Raw genomic sequence first — 17,659 nt, 5'->3', positions numbered from 1 at the left:
CCATGAGCTGAGGACCCTGTCGGGCGGCCACGCACTTCAGGGTGTGGGCTAGGGGTGGTTTGGGTGGTTGCAGGCAGCGGGGCCTAAAGTGTAGGAGGAGGGTACTCTGGGGGGCTGGAGGGTATGGGTCAGGATTGGTCTGGCTGCCAGGGCATGGTGGTGAGGAAAAGCAACCTGAAGGGATCCAGAGGGTCGGGGCGGTGATATCCAGGGTGTCCAGCGGCAACCTTGTGGGAGAAGGTGGGTCTCCATGAGCAGGGAGCCTGACGTACAGGCAAAATGAGAAATGCGGATGGTGCCTTAACCATATCTCCACCAGCAGCCTCACCGTACCTTTCACATCACTCGCTCAGGCAAAAATCGCAAACAACTTCCTGTCTCAAAGTACTCCACCGTGAGCGCCAGTTCAGAAGGAGCTCAATGTTAATGGCTGCCTGTTGGTTCTGTCAGTTCTAAAGGGGGCAGGGGCCCGGGCTGGGGAGGGGGTGGTGGGCAGTGGCCAGGGCCAGTCTTGGCCCAGGAGGAGCCATAATGCAGGGTTAAGCCTAAAGGAGAAATGTGGTGCTCTGGGCTTGTCGGTGCACGGGGACAGAGGAAGGACATGCTCCACTTCCTCCTTCTTGTTGGGAGCTTGAATTTCACTTTCCCTCCCTATTTTAGCCAATTGAGTGCTGAAAACCATGCCCTGCTCCAGACGTCCATTGCCGTCTGTCTGCAGAATTCTCTGGTGATGAGGACCTTGCAGCGCTATTTCCCCCCCTCCACTTTTTACTAAGCCTCTGCACGAAAGTCAGGGTTAAATCTAGCGTATGTGCCCTAGCCTCAAGTGTCCTTCCCGAGGGCATTGATTTCTGCAGTAGATGGATCAGGCTTCATCTTGTGCCTGTGCTGCTGTTGCGGGTTCAGGGTCCACATAGTTCGGTGATTGTTAAGTGCAGAAAATGAAAATGAGCTACTGTGCCCTCTCTGACTTTAGTTTTAGCTTCTGCACTTCTTAATACTGTATTTGTCTTCTGGTTGGAGGGGAGGTTCTGGGATCCAGATATTCAAGGAGTGCAACATAAGTGAAGACAATGTAAGAAGCCGGAGAATAAGACAGTAGTTTATTGCCATTCAGTATTAATTTTGGAATATTTTCTCATTTTATGAAGTGAAGTGAAGTGAAAGTCGCTCAGTCGTGTCTGACTCTGTGCGACCCCATGGACTATAGCGTCCATGGAATTCTCTAGGCCAGACAACTGGAGTGGGTAGCCTTTCCCTTCTCCAGGGGATCTTCCCAACCCAGGGGTCGAAGCAAGGTCTCCTACATTGCAGGCAGATTCTCTGCCAGCTGAACCACAAGGGAGGCCTGTGCCATGGCAATACTGTCTGAAAACTGAAGTGATGGACGAACACATGAAAGCACTTGAAATAACGATTGGACCATAGGAAGTGCCAGCTATCACTACGGTCAAAGAACACAGCTATGATGTGGAGTGGGCAAAAAGGGGACCAGGGTGGGTGGTGTGGCTTGGCCCCTTGCCCTCGACTCCCACCTTAGTCCCGTGAGACCCTTTGCGGCATACGTTGGAGAAATCAAAGTTGCACTGTGGAACTAGCTTTAGGCCATGAGACGGGAAAGTTGGCATTTGTGTCTCAGTGACGTCTCCGTGGACACTTGGCGGGCTCCATTCTACGCCAACTGAGCCGGCACTGGAGGGGCCCGTGTGCGCAGGCGCATCGGGGGCACCTGAAAGGAGCGTGGCATTGTGTCGGGGCGGAGTCCCTCCAGCCTCACGGGGTCTCCATGGCAGCCCATGGGTGGCTGGGCTGTATGCGCAGGCGCACTTTTGGCGTCCTTGCGCAGAAGGGGAGGGACTTCGTGAGGGGCCCAGTCTCTCCGCCCCTTATTTGGCATCTGAGGGAGACGCGCAGCAGCCATGCAGGCATCGCGTGGTGGTGCCGGTGGTGCAGAGGGCCGAGATGACCAGCATAGCTCCAGAGCACCTCCTTGCCAGAGTGGTTCAGGCAGCGCCGAAGGTGAGGATCGTCACCGGTCCCCAGAAGGCCGGGGTGGGCCTGGCAGAGGAAGAGCGGTGATGGAAGATCCTGGAGCTCGTCCCCGGGGTGAGCAGGCACCAGGTGGCCTAGGACCTGCTGGAGATGTAGCACCCGTGGTTGTAAGGCGTAGACGTGAAGAGGTGGTGCTGTATCCTTTTCATGGAGCCTTTCTGGGCAGGGTCAGTGGTGTGGTGGTGGGAAACATGCCGGCAGCCTGAGGAAGGGATAGAAGGGAGTACGGGGCGATCCGGGGCAGCAGGACTGGGCAGCCTGGCAGGAAAGGAGGTTGTCGAGGCCTGAGGAGCCTGGAGGGTGGGGGAGATGGACCGAAGGGTTAGGGAGGCAGCTCAGGGTGGTCTCAGGTTGTGGTCGGGAGGATGGGCATCCTGGGGAAAAAGCGGGCCTCTGAGGTGTGAGGAAGCCCGAGATACCAGAAAATTCAGTAATGGATGGTGCCTTAACCGTGTCTCTCCCAGCACACTCAGAGTGCCTTTCCAGTCGCCCCTGGAGGCAGACATGGCTCGCAGATCTCTGCTCCCAGATGCCCAACGCCACCAAGGATTGATTCGGAAGGAATTTGCAGTGAATGGCAGTGACCTGCTTGTGTGAGTTCCAGACGAGTTTGCCTTGGGAAGTGGGGGGTGGCGGGTGCTGTGGTCTGAGTTCCCTCTTAAGCGTGCTATGATGGAGACACTGTGGGGCTTGGTATAAGGAGGGGGGTTGGTACCCTAGACCTACAGGAGCAATCTTCCCTTTAACCTGATTTTCTTTTCCCTGCTTTTAGTAGATGGACTGCTGAAGACATTGCTTTCATCCGACTTTCCATGAACCCATTCCTCGATCAGCTTTCCCTGGTGATTCAGAACATTCGGAGCCTTGGGCTCCCACCTCGCTGAGGAAAGGGGCTGAGGCCTAACCTTGTGTCCCCTACTCAGCGGGGCATAGGGAATTCAAGCTAAGAGTCATCGCCACTTTGTTATTTGAGTCTAAGTTTTTGCCTTTACTGGCCTTTGGTCTCTCTTGGTTCACTTGCTTTGTTTCCCTGCTGCTTGAGGAGTGGGGTGCTTCAGTGTTTATTACAGCAGAAAATAAATCTAAGTCACTTTTTGTGCCCCAGTTTCTTTTCAGCTAATGCGCTTCGGATTTTAAAAACACTTTTTATCTTTGTTCTCGTGTTAGAGGGAAGGTACTGAAATTCAGATGTTTGAATTCCAATAACAAGGGAATTGAAAACAATTTGGGAAAATGAAAATCGAGCCTTATGTTCAGCACTAAATACGTCTACATTTAAGAATTTTTTCTAGTTGTACTTGCACATTAAATATATAATAGCATGTGATGTAGAAGTTATCATGTTTAGCTTTAATTTTTTTCCTGAATTTTTTTTCATTTAGTATACTAGCTTTTCCACTTTCTAAATTCTCTTCAGGAATGTGTTATTCAGTAGATAGAAGATGCAACATAATGTAATTATTGGGACTTCCCAGGCAGTCCAGTGGATAAGACTATGCACTTCCAGTGTAAGGGCTGCAGGTTCAATCCCTGGCAGCAGAACTACGATCCCACATGTCTTGTGGCGTGGCCAAAAAATTAAAATTGGGTCTTTAAATAAAAACAACAACAACAATAATAATCTCATTATGGAACATGTAAGTTGTTTCCACGTTTTTCATTACTATGGTTAATGAATTAGTGGAATTTATAAATCTTTCCATTAATGGTTATTTCCTTAAAGTATTAATATATTCCAAGAATTAGAAATACTGACCTGTTTACTTCTCTCTTTCTTTTTTTTTTTAAATTAATTTATCTTTTCAATTGGAGGCTGATTACTTTAGAATATTATACTGGTTTTTGCCATACATTGACATGTCCAGGCTCCCCCTGGGGTCCTCTTGGCCACAGAGCAGGGGACAGACATAGGCAGTAGACCAGGTCTTTGCACACCCTAAAACTGACTGGGAGCCAGAATCAACAGAAACTGGGAGGGTGGAAAGGTGGGATGGGGATGCCCCCCACACAGGAAAGGGTCAGCCAATGCTGGTGGCTCTTCCCCTCCAGTGTGGGTGAGGGAATGCTGCTGGGGGGCCGAGGACTCTCCAGCCAGGGGGTGGGGCTCAGGGACCGGATTGAAGTACAACCCCTGATGCAGTCACCTCCCATGTCACCAGTGGTCCCTGGCAGATGAACCCCACGCCCAGGCAGTGCTACCTCAGCCACAGGGTCTCCTCCGGATGTACCTTGCCTGTTGACTTGACTCCTTTCCAGACACAGAAGTAGACCAGCACCCATCAGGTCAGCAGACACAGGGTCACCTCCCAGTTGAGGTCCCCTGGTACCTCCAGCCTTCTGGACAGCCTCAAGACATTGACCCTGGGGAGGGAAAGGCCATGAGAGCTGTGCCAGCAGGAGAGGGCAAGAGACTGCGAGTGTCCAGGAGAACAGGGCCCTTCCCTCTGCCCTTGAGTCTAGCTGGTTCCTCCGGTGCTTCTGAGGAGCCCAGGGCTCGCCCACAGCCTGGAGTCCCTGCAGTCTGTGTGCCTGGACCCACAAGCATCCCTGCCCCATGCCTTCCCCAGTGGGCACAACAGTAGTCCCCACTTCCCTCTCCAGGTGGGCAGGAACAGCCCACTCCGCATTCTTGGTCTCAGGACTGCAGGGCCGGTTCCCAGCGCACCCCCATGTGCATGCACCTGCACATGCCCACATGCACGGACAAGATTGTAGACTTGAGCTACGTGTGGGAGACGAATGAGACCGACCGGGCCTGGCCCTGGTGCTCGACTCCCTTCCAGAAGTTGAAGTCAGTAGGCTGGTCACGTGAACATGGCAGCAGAGGTGTAAGGGGAAGGGGCTCACTTGGTGTTTCCACGTTTGGTGGGAAACAGTCACGTGCTCATAACCACCTAGGAGGGACATCCAGGGACTGATGTCAGGGCCTGATTGCATAGGCGTTCTCGGCACCCATAGTAACATCACCCACCCAGGGGCGTGGTTTCCTTTGGGTGCCTCAGCCCCTCAGACGGTCCGGCTGGCCGTGGTGGGCTGAACTGCAGCATGAGTGGTCCTGGAGGTCGCAGACCCAGTTGCCGGCAGAGGTGGCATGGCAGGAGGTGCTAGAGGCCATGGAGGCCCGGATAAACCTGTTGACCCAAATGGCCCCGAAGGGAACCAGGGCCTCAGAGGCGTGGGAGAGGCGGGTGCAGCCGCGGCTGGTGCCCCAGAACCAGCTCATGTACCTCACGCTCCGGGACCTGGCAGAAACGCCTTGCCAGGCTTGGGCGGACAGGCCTTGGCAGGGCCCGGTGGACACGCCGCGCCTTGGCCAGGTGGACAAGCCATGCCAGGGCCGGGTGGCCACACCGACCCAGGACCAGGTGGGCATGTGGTGCCAGGGCCCGGTGGTATGCCACCCCAGGGCCAAGAGAACACACCGGGCCGTGGCCTGGTGGACATGCTGCATCGGGACTTGGTGGGCATGTGCTGCCCGTGGCCAGAGGGCCTAGAAGCCAATTTCTCAATTTGTATCCTATTTGAAGAGAGGTGAGGGGTTGGACCAGGGAGGAACCGACCTGCTGGAGACAGTGGAATGGAGAGAAGGCGGTCAGCTTGGGGATAGGAAGTGCTGTGGGGAGGGAGACCAAGAAGACGGCTGGAGGGTCTGGCCTCGGGGGTATGGGTCAGGGGTGGCAGGGAGAGATGGTGCGTGGAAATGGCCTGAGGGACTGGAAGGGCTGGGAGCAGATTGGTGTGGCGATGGAGACAAGTGAGAACGGGCAGAAGGAAACAGGCCTCCGAATGAAGAGTAGGCCTGAGGCACAGGCAAGGTTGATGTGAGATGGTCCCTTAACCTCGCCGCCACTAGCTCCATCGTAGTGCTCTTCCCGTCACCCATGGAGGCAGAGATGGCCCGCCAGTCCCTGAGCCCACGCGTCCAGCACTACCACAGGGCAGAGGGAAGGAGCTCACAGTGAACGGCAGCATCCTAGCAATGTCAGTCTGCCAAGGGGCCTGGGCGGGTGGCAGGTGTCTGGGGTCATTCTAATAGTCAATTGGAAACCCCTGAAAGGCGAAGTCTAGGGATGTAGACATGTGCAGTGAGCCTGTCACCAGCTGAGGAGGCAGAGAGAATTAGAGGAACAGTTCCCACATTTAATTTGATTTTCTTTTTCCCTCCCTTTTTAGCTGGCTGACTGCTAAAAATGGTGGCCACTTCCGAATTTCCATCATCTCTTGTCTCAAGCAGCTTTTCCTGTTGGTTGGGATCAACCAACCAATGACAGGGTACTTTGTGCCCCTGGTTATCCCTGATCCTAGGCCAAGAAAGAGCACCTAAGATTAACCTAGGCAGTGCATCTTTCCCCAGGGCATTGATTCCTACACTGGTTGCTGATTTATTATGAGGGCCTAATTGTTTGTTTTTCTTGGCCTTTGGGCACTCTTGGCCTTGTTGTTTTCCTCTGGCTGGAGGAGGAGGAGGGTGTTTCAATATTTCTTGTAGCATAAAATAAAGCTCAACTATCATTCTGTGTCTGAATATATTTTCAAATACTGTGCCTCCACAGCTTATTGCCTTTGTCCTTGGTTTCAAGGGAAGGTTCTGGGCTTCAGATAGTCTAGTAGTAGAGTGTAATTGAAGACAATTTAGGAAATGGAAAAAAATTAAATGTATTATGCCTTGTTTTTCAGCATTAACTGCTGCCTGTATGTTGGAATACTTTCTTAGTTTTATACTGGCATTTTGGAGAAGGAAATGGCAACCCACTGCAGTGTTCTTGCCTGGAGAATCCCATGAACAGGGGAGCCTGGCGGGCCATGGTCCATGGGGTCGCAGAGGGTCGGACACGACTGAAGTGACTTAGCAAGCATAGTGGCATTTATATGGCTCAGCTGGTAAAGAATCCACTTGCAATGCGGGAGACCCGGGTTCGATCCCTGGGTTGGGAAGATCCCCTGAGTAGGGAAAGGCTATGCACTCTAGGATTCTGGACTGGAGAATTCTATGGATGGTATAGTTCATGGGGTCACAGTGGCAGACACGACTGAGAGACTGTCACTTCATATACAACAGTAACGTAAGTGTTGCATGCTCTGGATTAATTTTTTCCTGGAATTATTTTTATTTAACATATAAGCATTTTTCTCTTTCTAAAATTTCTTCAAAGCATGTACTTGGATGCATAAAAGAAGTACTATAATGTAAGTGTTAGATATTTAATATGTTTCCATTTTTCCCTATTAATGATTCAGTGGAAATCTTCTGTGTAAGTCTTTGCCTGACTGGTTATCTCCTCTAGATACATTCCAAGGGGTAGAAGTATGAGCTACAAATTCACATTTCTATTTATTTTTAAGGCTGTTGGTCTACAGTCGGTGGCTGCTACTCAAAAGTGTGCCCTTCCACCAGAATTCTTGTTTGCCCACCACCTTTTATCAATAGGTCTGATTCCTCCGAAAGTAAAAAGCTTAGCTTGCAGAAGATCAAACAACTCAGAAACACTAGATCTGTAACTTTATGGCCTACTGACCTTGTTTTAGAGCAATGTAGAAAAGTTTAGGGACAATTAGTTAAGCCTTTGGGGAAGGATTTAGCTCCCTCCAATGTCTATAGTGTTTCCTACAATCTCACCAGATTTGCTGATAGTTTTAGTAGTTCTGTGAATTACATTGTACTTTCTACATGCATGATCTGGTTATCTGCAGATAAGGTGTCCTCAGTCACTCAGCTGTGTTCGACTCTCCGTAACCCCATGGATTATAGCCTGCCAGGCTCCTCTATCCATGGAATTTTCCAGGTAAGAATACTCAAGTGGGTTGCCATTTCTTCTCCAGGGGATCTTCCTGACCTAGGGATCGAGTCTGTGGCCCCTGCGTTGGCAGTTGGATTTACCACTGTGCCACCTGGGAAGTGGCACAGGGTTAAAATTGAAAGAAACTAAATGTGCACCTTCACTGAGTAAAGATTCAGTAAATAGGAGTAAGCCCATCCCTTGGTGGCTCAGCGGTGAAGAACCCATGTGCCAATGCAGAAGACTTGGGTTCCATCCATGATTCAGGATGATCCCCTGGAGTAGGAAAGGGCAACCCATCCAGTATTCTTGCCTGGGAAATCCCGTGAACAGAGGATCTTGGTGGGCTACAATCCATAGTGTTGAGGAGTAGAACACAACTGAGTGACTGAACACAAAACAATAAGAAATCAGAAGAAGTTGAGAATCTGTGTAAGGATATGATATGTTCCTGTTCTTAACAGTATGCTCCCACCATGTGACTGTGGGTATTACTTGTGACACTTCTTTAACGTGTGTGGGTCTCAGTTGCAGCACGTAAGCTTTTATTTAATAGTTGCCGCATGTGGGATCTAGTTGGCTCACCAGGAATTGAACCTGGGCCCCCTGCATTGGGAGTGTGGAGTCTCAGCCACTGGACCACTGGGGAAGTCCCTGACGTAAGTATTTTCTTTACTTGGAAAAATACTACTTTGCTCTATTACATTAATGGGCTTCCCAGGTGGCACAGTGGTAAAGAATCAGCCTGCTAATGCAGGAGATGCAAGAGATGCAGTTTCAATCCCTGGGTCCAGAAGATCCCTTGGAGAAGGAAATGGCAACCCACTCCAGTATTCTTTCCTGGAAAATTCCGTGGACAGAGGAGCCTGGTGGTCTATAGTCTACGGGCTCGCAAAGAGTCTAACATGACTGAGAGACTGAGCATACACGTTCCATTAGATAAGGAAATAATGTTTCCCAGTCTGGTTCCTTTAAAACATTAGAAAATAATTTCGAAGTTGATGAAAAGTCTGTACCGCTGTCGAGGACATGTATGGGTTTTGTAACCCAGCAACCACTTTCCTTCTCTTGGTACTGATATGCTGTCACTCTGGAAAGTTGCCCCTTTCCTTTTCTCTAGGCCATTATGATTAGGACAGAGTTGACTTTAAGTCTGATTCCAGGGATAGACTTGTGGCTCAGGCCTGCCCAATTGGACCACTGCTTTCCTCCAGCCGTAGTGATATCATCCAACCAGTGACAGTCTGCGGGCTGTAGGGGATGCAGACTGGCAAATGACAGAGGGGGAGTTGGAGCAAGAAGGCAAATCTCAGGGAACAAAATGCTGCGTCCAGCCATGCCTGAAGACAGAAACTACCTCTGTACCTTGTAGTTAAACAGACCCAGAGGTTCCCCCTGTGGCTTAAATGAAGGTGAGTATTTTTTATTGATTTGTCCATTTTTTCACTTGCAATAGCAAAGTCTTGAGGGTTAGTCAATTGAAGAATCATAATTCTCTTTCTTACTTAACGAATGTCGTCTGAAGACTTGGCCCTTCTTTATTACTTCAAGGGAGAAATTGGCCTATTTTCTTACTAAGGGATTAGTTCCTTGCTGATCAACTCACATTGTGGTTGAAAACGAGACAGATGAGTCAAAGGAGGGGAGGGAAGGGAAACTGCAAGGGGAAGCTGAAGGAAGGGGACAAGGAAGAAAACCATCCCTTTCCAGACAGGGCGCCCAGAATTGACCCAAAAGGGGGCTACGCCAAAGCCTTTGACCGTGTGGATCACAATAAACTGTGGACAATTCTGAAAGAGATGGGAATACCAGACCACCTGACCTGCCTCTTGAGGAACCTGTATGCAGGTCAGGAAGCAACCGTTAGAACTGGACATGGAACAACAGACTGGTTCCAAATAGGAAAAGGAGTACGTCAAGGCTGTATATTGTCACCCTGCTTATTTAACTTATATGCAGGGTACATGATGAGAAACGCTGGGCTGGAGGAAGCACAAGCTGGAATCAAGATTGCCTGGAAAAATATCAATAACCTCAGATATGCAGATGATACCACCCTTATGGCAGAAAGTGAAGAAGAACTAAAGAGTCTCTTGAGGAAAGTGAAAATGGAGAGTGAAAAAGTTGGCTTAAAGCTCGCCATTCAGAAAACTAAGATCATGGCATCCGGTCCCATCACTTCATGGCAGATAGATGGGGAAACAGTGGAAACAGTGGCTGACTTTATTTTTCTGGGCTCAAAAATCACTGCAGATGGTGACTGCAGCCATGAAATTAAAAGACGCTTACTCCTTGGAAAGGAGGTTATGACCAACCTAGATAGCATATTAAAAAGCAGAGACATTACTTTGCCAACAAAGGTCCGTCTAGTAAAGGCTATGGGTTTTCCGGTGGTCATGTATGGATGTGAGAGTTGGACTATAAAGAAAGCTGAGCGCCGAAGAATTGATGCTTTTGAACTGTGGTGTTGGAGAAGACTCTTGAGAGTCCCTTGGACTGCAAGGAGATCCAACCCGTCAATCCTAAAGGAGATCAGTCCTGGATGTTCATTGGAAGGACTGATGTTGAAGCTGAAACTCCAATACTTTGGCCACCTGATGTGAAGAGCTGACTCATTGGAAAGGACCCTGATGCTGGGAAAGATTGAGGGCAGGAGGAGAGGGGGACGACAGAGGATGAGGTGGCTGGATGGCATCACCAACTCGATGGACATGGGTTTGGGTGGACTCAGGGAGTTGGTGATGGACAGGGAGGCCTAGGCATTTATAAGGCTCAGGGGTCGCCTGTAACTGGGAAATTAATTTCTTTATAACTTGTTCTTTTTTTTCTGATTTTGATCTAGTATCCCACCCCTATCTGAGTATCCCCAGTGGGTAATGGGATAGAAACATATGTTTTTTCCATTTGGCTTTTGACGAAACTTCCTCTCTTTTGTACTTTAACAGTGAGTAGGTGTTTGGACTCCCCTCCCCCCCCCCGAGGTTCATGGTACATGGACTTGGAGCCATATTATAACATGAGGAATGAACATGGGAATAAATGTCTGAACAGGGGCAGGGACTAGCCAGAAGGCTGGGGAGTGCATCAAAGATAAGGAACAGAGGAGTAATGGTCCTGTTAGTTAGGCAGTGCAGAGGAAATAGTACCCTAGGAGTAGAACACAGCTAACGACATAGGCGATGCCAATGGAAAGACGAAGGATAAGTGACCAGTCCTGAGGGGAGATAGTTATTAGGCCTATAGCAAGGGCTAAGATTAAGAGTGCAGTTATAGTTAGAGAGACAGGAAGAGGCCAGCCAGGGCGAGGGTCAGAAGGTCCCAAGTTGGTGGTGGTTTGAATCTGAGGAGGAACAGTGTTCATTAGGATGTAGAATGATGTAGCGAATGAGAGTAAAGAAATCAATTTCGTCTGGAGTCAGGTTGTAGAAGGTTCCCTGAAGCCACAGTTGAGACCCCAGCATGGTCAGGTCTTCGAAGGAGGTTCCTGTTGGGGCGCTGGTCTAGAGGTCTTGTAGTAGTTGGGTCAGGAACAGCTGTAGGTTGAAGAGTGTCCACGTCATTCGGTGTCTTCTTAGATGGTCGACAGAGGTTGTCGTCGGGTAATTTTTAAGGAGGTGGGCCTGTGAGAGAGACCTGATAGGGGTCAGTTAAGGAGGGCAGTGCAGGATCAGATTTGAGGTGAGGGAGGTGTTCCCAGGAGGTGATTCCAGTGGGTAATGTGATAGAAACATGTGTTTGTTTGTTTGTTTGTTTGCAAAGGCAGTTTAATGTCTTAAGAAACTTGTGTCATGCACAAAACTCTCTTCTACTTGCCACAAACCGTTTTTACACTTTCTGTATTCATCACTTTATTTGCCCATTCATAGAACAGCCATCTGTAAGCCATACCTCTTTTTCTCTTAATAAAATGTACCACACATAGAACTTTTTTGGTTTCACTTTCCACAAACCTTTTTTACCCTTTCTGTATTCATCCATTCATAGAACAGCCATCTATAGGCCATACTTCCTTTTTCTCTTAATTCCATTTCTTATACCTTTTTACTGAACACATGCATCTTACTTTCTTTCAGAAACCATGAACTGTTGTTTAGCTCATTTATAAATTAACCTCAGCAATGTTATCCAGAGACAAAGACATGCACTGAGACATACATATATATCCAGACAGACAGAGATCTCACAGTTTTCTGCTTTAAGATTAAAAGGTCTTTTTGCCCTCTTTTTTTTTTTTTTTTTTTTTTGGCTTGAAGTTGTACTAACCTGTCTAAGGCTGACATCTCAGGCAAAGTGGGTTGTCTATTTCAATAACGTGATAAGAGTTAAGTACAGGTTGTTGCCTAGGCATGTTTCTGTTATATCAGGGTTGGAGCTGTTGGGTCAAGAACAGCTGTAGGTTGAAGAGTGTCCAGGTAGCGCAGGATGAGAAGTGACCCGTTTTAGGCAGGAGAGGTGTACCCAGGAGGTGACCTTCTCGAGTTTAGCTGCGGTTGGGGTAAGCAGGATGATTTTGAATGGTCCCTGCCACTTTGGGTTTAGGTCACCCTGGGGAGTTTCTGACAGATAGACCATGTCCCCAATTTGTAAAGGGGGCAAGGGGGCTTGGGGGTCAGGGGCAAGCAGGTTGTGGTTGATGAATTTCGAGAGGGCATTGCGGAGTTCCGCCAGCAGAGGGGAGTGTAGGAAGCTTGGTATGGGAAGAGGTTCACGGGGGAGTCCAGGAGGGAGCATGGGCCTTCCGTACATCACCTCAAAGGGGCTCAGCCACAAGGGCTTTCTGGGCAAAGCCCGCATTTTGTGGAGAACAGTTGGCAAAAGTTTAGTCCAATCCAGATGTACCTCGAGGGTTAATTTAGTACGAGTTTCTTTGATTATTCTGTTCATCCTCTCTACCTTTCCTGAGGACTGGGGATGATATGGAATGTGAAATTTCCAGGGTATCTGTAAGAATTAGACAAGTTGTTGGGTGACCTTGGACGTAAATTCTGGGCCCTTATCAGACTGTAGGGATGAAGGCAGGCCAAACCTGGGGATAATTTCTGTGAGGAGGATTTGGGCCACGGTGTGGGCTCTTTTGTTTGTCGTGGGAAATGCTTCTACCCATCCTGAAAAGGTGTCCACAAGGGCCAGGAGGTATCTGAATCTCCAAACCGGGGGCATATGAGTCAAGTCTATCTGCCAAACCTGTGCTGGGAGGCTGCCTCGCATTTGATGGGTTGGAAAGGAGGTGGGTTTAAGGTTGGAATTGGGATTAATACGTTGACATGGTTGACAGGAGCGGTTAAGGTTATCTAAATATTGTTGGTCAGCAGTGGATGTGGGGAAGTGGTTACGGAGGAACTGTTGGAGTGTCTTGGATGAGGGATGAAAGAGTGAGTGTAGATAAGAGAGGATTTTTCTGGTGGTGGGAGGGTCGGATGGAGTCAGAGCTAAGATGACAGGGGACTGGAGGGAGGGATGGGACAGGGCTATTTCTTTTGCCTTCTGGTCTGCAGCTTTGTTGTAGGCTGATATGAGACTTTTCTTTTGATGTCCCCTACAGGGGAGGATGGCGGTTTTGTTTGGTAAGAGTGCTGCTTCTAGAAGTTTGTGGATCAGGTCTGAATTAATAATGGGGGAATCCCTTTTGGGTTAGGAAACCTCTCTCTCTCCATATTAGGATGTTTGAGTGAAGTAGGTTACAGGCATATTTGGAGTCTGTGTGGATGTTAACCCTTAGATATTTAGTCAGAGTCAAAGCTCTGGTGAGAGCTATCAGTTCTGCCTGTTGGGAGGTGGTGTGAGGTGGCAGAGGTGAAGCTTCAGTTGTCTGGGTCTCGTAATTGTGGCAAAGGTCCCTCTGGATGGTGGCATATCCCGCTGCGAAGGGTGGGGATTTTTGAGAGCCGCCATCAACGAACCAGTGTGAGGTGTCTGGGTCTAAGATGGGCTGATCTGTTAAATGTTGAAAGGGGTTTTGGGTAAGATCTACTGTTAGGCTGCAGCTATGTAGGAGAGGGTCTGTTGTAGAGGACGTGGGTAATAAGCTGACGGGGTTAAGGGGAGAGCAGGGGGAGAATGAGAGCCGAGGGTTGAGGAGAAAGGCATGTAGGACTTGCACCCTGGAAGGGGGAAGGGAGAGGAATGCCCGATGTGATAGTAAGTCTCGGAAGGTGTGTGGAGAACAGACTGTTAAAGGGGCATGTCAAGAGAGTTTATTTGCTTCACGTACGAGGGCTGCGATAGCAGCCATGGCCGGTATGCAGGGAGGCCACCCCTTGGCCACCATGTCAAGCTGTTTTGACAGATGGGCTACGGGAGCCCAGGTGTCTCTGGCCTGCTGACATAGAAGTCCTAGGGCCTGCCCTTGGTTGGAATGGGCAAAGAGAAAGAATGGTCTGGTGTGATCTGGCAGGTAGAGAGTTGGCACTCGGAAGAGGTTCTGGGTGAGCTGGCGAATAGGATTGGCCAGAGAGGTGGTGTTAAAGAGGGGCTCATCTGGACATCCTTTAGTAGCCTCATAGAGCGGCTTTGCAATGAGGGAGAAATTAGGGATCCAGATACGGAAAAAGTTTAGGAGGCCAAGGATAGACAGGAGTTAGTTCTTTTTGTTTTTGGAAGTGAAAAGTTAATTAAGGCCTAGATTCTATCTGGGGGAATAGTTTTTTGTTGGTGGGATATGGAGAGCCCCAAGTAGGTGATGTTTGTCTGTACTACTTGGGCCTTGGATTGGGACACCCGATAACCCCAGGACCCCAGGGCCTCAAGGAGCTTGGCAGTATGTTGGAGACAGAGTTTTTGGGTTGGGCTACAAAGGAGGAGGTCATCTATGTATTGGAGGAGATAACTTGGGGCTAGGTCGAGTGTGGCTCCTTTTGTAAAGCCTTTTCCAAAAAGTGGGGGCTGTCTCTGAACCTCTGGGGGAGAACTGTCCATGTTAGTTGTTGGGACATGTGAGTCTCAGGGTCTTGCCAGGTGAAGGCGAAAAGGGGTTGGGAGAGGGGATGGAGGGGGATGGTGAAAAAGGCATCTTTGAGATCTAGTACTGTGAAGTGGGTTGCAGTTGGGGGTATGGCAGACAGAAGGGTGTAAAGGTTAGGGACTACTGGGAATGTTGGCGTAATAGGCTCATTGATTTTTCTCAGGTCCTGGACCAGTCTCCAAGAGTTTGGTCCCTTTCTTACTGCCAGAATAGGGGTGTTGTGTGGTGAATGGGTAGGAATTAAGATAGAGGCCTGAAGAAGATGGCCTATGATAGGCTTAAGTCCCTTGTGGGCCTCTGGGGTGAGAGAGTACTGTTGTTGGGTGATTATAGTCGAGGGGTCTTTTAGGGTAATGTGGACTGGGGGATGATGTTTGGCTATGGATGGGTGATCAGCATCCAAGACTTGGGGGTCTCAGGCAGGTAGATCCAAGGGAAGGTCAGGGGTGAGGGATAGGGATGGTCCAGGTGCCATCTGCATGCAGAATATAGAGACTGTATCGAGGGGGGTTATGGTAATAAAGACTCCCAATTTGGATAATAGATCTCTCCCTAGGAGTGCCATTGGGCACTTAAGCATTATGAGGAATGAGTGTACGAGGGTCAATTTTCCAAATTGACAGAGTAATGGAGGGCTGATTTTTTGGCCTTAAGGGAACTCCAGAGACCCCCTTGATTGTGAGTTCTGAGTCTTCAGTTGGGCCAGAGTAGGAAGTTAAGAGAGAGAAAGCGGCTCCAGTGTCTACTATAAAGGAGGTCTTTTTTCTGGCCACTACCCCGTCTACCGTAAGTTCCGAGCTCATGTCCGGGACATGGGCTGGGGGGCTGCAACCTAGGCCCCGTCATTGGAACAACTCTCATAGTGTTGGGCTGGGGCTCTGGGGAGAAGTGGGGATCTCCCCAGGGGCACCAGGGCATCCCTGTGGACATTCCATTCTCCAGGTCTGGGAGGTGGGGACCTCTCCAGTGGTGTCAGGGCGTCCCTGGGGACAGTCCACCTTTTAGTGTCTCCACTGACCACAGGTTGGGTGTGCTTTTGTGGGGGGGGGTGTCACGGGTTTGGGCATGCCTTTGCCCAGTGTCCCGACTGGTTGCATCAGAAGCAGGGTCTGGAGGGGGGGGTCTTAAGTCCCAGTGTGGGATGACTTGGGCCGGGCTGATCTCTTCCCTTAATTGCTGCTGCCAAAAGGGCATATTTAGCTTTTCTCTCATGGTCTTTTTCTCTCTTAGCTTCCTCCTCTCTATTATTGAACACTTTGAAGGCTACTTCTAGAAGGTCTCTTTGGGGGATCTCAGGGCCCTTCTCTAGTTGTCGAAGCTTGTGTCTAATGTCAGGGGTGGACTGGCTGATGAATTGAACATGAAGGTAGAGTAACCCAGCAGGGGTGGTGATATCTAGGTTGGAATACTTTTGGACTGCCTCTATGAGGCGTGCTAAGAATAAGGCTGGATTTATGTGTGCCCCTTGGGTGATTTCTCTGACTTTATCATAACTGACATGGATATGAGTATTTTTCTGCATTCCTTCTAGAAGGCAAGTAATCGTATGATTGAGTCTCTTGATACCTGGGTCATTGGGCTGGTAAGTCCAGTGGGGATCTGTTTGAGGCACCGCCTCATCAGCAACTGGGCTATCCCGGTCTTGGTTATGTAAGTGATCGGCATGGGCTTTTGCTGCTTGCCAGATACGGTCTTTTTCATCTGGGGTGAGAGTGGCATTTAGGATATAATATATGTCACTCCATGTGAGGTTATAGGCCTGGGAGAGTCTCAGGAATTGTTTTCTGTATCTGGTAGGATTTTCATAAAATGATCCTAACTTTTCTTCTATCTGGCTCATATCTGACAATGAAAATGGCACGTGGACTCGTGTGGGGCCCTCTGGTCCTGCCACCTCTCTCAGGGGAAACATATGTTGGGTACGTGACCGTGTGGCAGGAGGGGAGGCAAGAAGGGAGGGGTGGTCACGGAGATGGGGTGGCGGGGTTGAGGGGGCGTCAGGAGAGGTTTTGGGGTAGTAGGTGAATTGGATGAGGGGGAAGGAGAGGGTTGGCGGGGTGGCAGATAGGGAGGGGGCTCGTCGGCTGGGTCAAATTCTGGGGGTGCAGAAGGTCATGACCAGTGGTTAGTTGAAGAAGAAGAGCCCTTTTGTTTGGGAGGCAAGGTGCATAGAAGGACTTCGTGGGTGGAGCAGTTCTTGCATAAGGGGGGCCTGCTCCGAAGGGCTCAAAAGGCTTGGGCATATGGGACCTCTGACCCTTTGCCATTCCGTTTGAGGAAGTTAGTGAGATCTGATAAAATATTGAAAGCAAAAGTCCCGAACTCAGGCCAGCAGTCTTGGTTGTCTAATTGGTATTGAGGCCAGATCTGTATACAGAGTTGTTTTAATCGGTTAGCTTTGAGTTCAGTGAGAGAGAGTGGCTTGAGATTTTTGAGAACACAGGCCAGAGGGGAATCCTTTAGGACAGATTGGCCAGATCCCATAATTGAAAGGCAAGTAGAGGCTCCTACTGGGAGCTCGAGTTGTCACCCATAGTTGCAATAGGAGTTATGAGAAGAGAGCTCTGTGTCTAGGTGGAGCGTCCCCTACTGTCGCCTACAGAGTGGCCCTAGGCCGGGGGACCCCGGGACCTGGAGAGGACTAAGTTTTAGGGCGCCTCTAGAAAAACTGTCCGGATTGGATCTTACCGTAATTTAGGGGCCGGCTTGAATGGAGTGTTGCATGTAAAGCGGTCAAATGGCAAAAGGCCTCTCTCCTGGAGTTGATCGGTCTCGAGAAAAAGAGAGTGTAGAGAAAACAGGAAGAGGGGCGCAGTATTCCTCGGGGTACGTGGAAAACCAATAAAGCCCTTACACAGGACTTGTACCG

The 17,659-nt window shown here is 49.6% G+C and overlaps 1 protein-coding gene and 1 long non-coding RNA gene across 2 annotated transcripts in view; both read left to right on the top strand.

The window, feature by feature from the left end:
• The first annotated feature begins 577 nt into the window (after window positions 1-577).
• LOC145535947 (uncharacterized) lies at window positions 578-3,146 on the top strand. The gene is made up of 3 exons (XR_014075549.1): window positions 578-2,188; window positions 2,517-2,645; window positions 2,825-3,146. It is a non-coding gene; the product is annotated as an uncharacterized LOC145535947 (long non-coding RNA).
• A 2,019-nt stretch (window positions 3,147-5,165) lies between these two features.
• LOC145535703 (uncharacterized) overlaps window positions 5,166-17,659 on the top strand; it is a 54,040-nt gene continuing 41,546 nt past the window's right edge. The window contains 1 exon segment of the mRNA XM_081564075.1: window positions 5,166-5,417. Within this exon segment, the coding sequence (XP_081420201.1) occupies window positions 5,166-5,417 (252 nt within the window).

This window comes from Giraffa tippelskirchi, chromosome X (assembly GCF_054371585.1).
Source record: "Giraffa tippelskirchi isolate mGirTip1 chromosome X, T2T-mGirTip1v1.2.pri, whole genome shotgun sequence".
Classification (NCBI taxonomy): domain Eukaryota; kingdom Metazoa; phylum Chordata; class Mammalia; order Artiodactyla; family Giraffidae; genus Giraffa; species Giraffa tippelskirchi.
The sequence above is the reverse complement of the archived record's forward strand: the minus strand, read 5'-3'. Positions and strand labels throughout refer to the sequence as shown.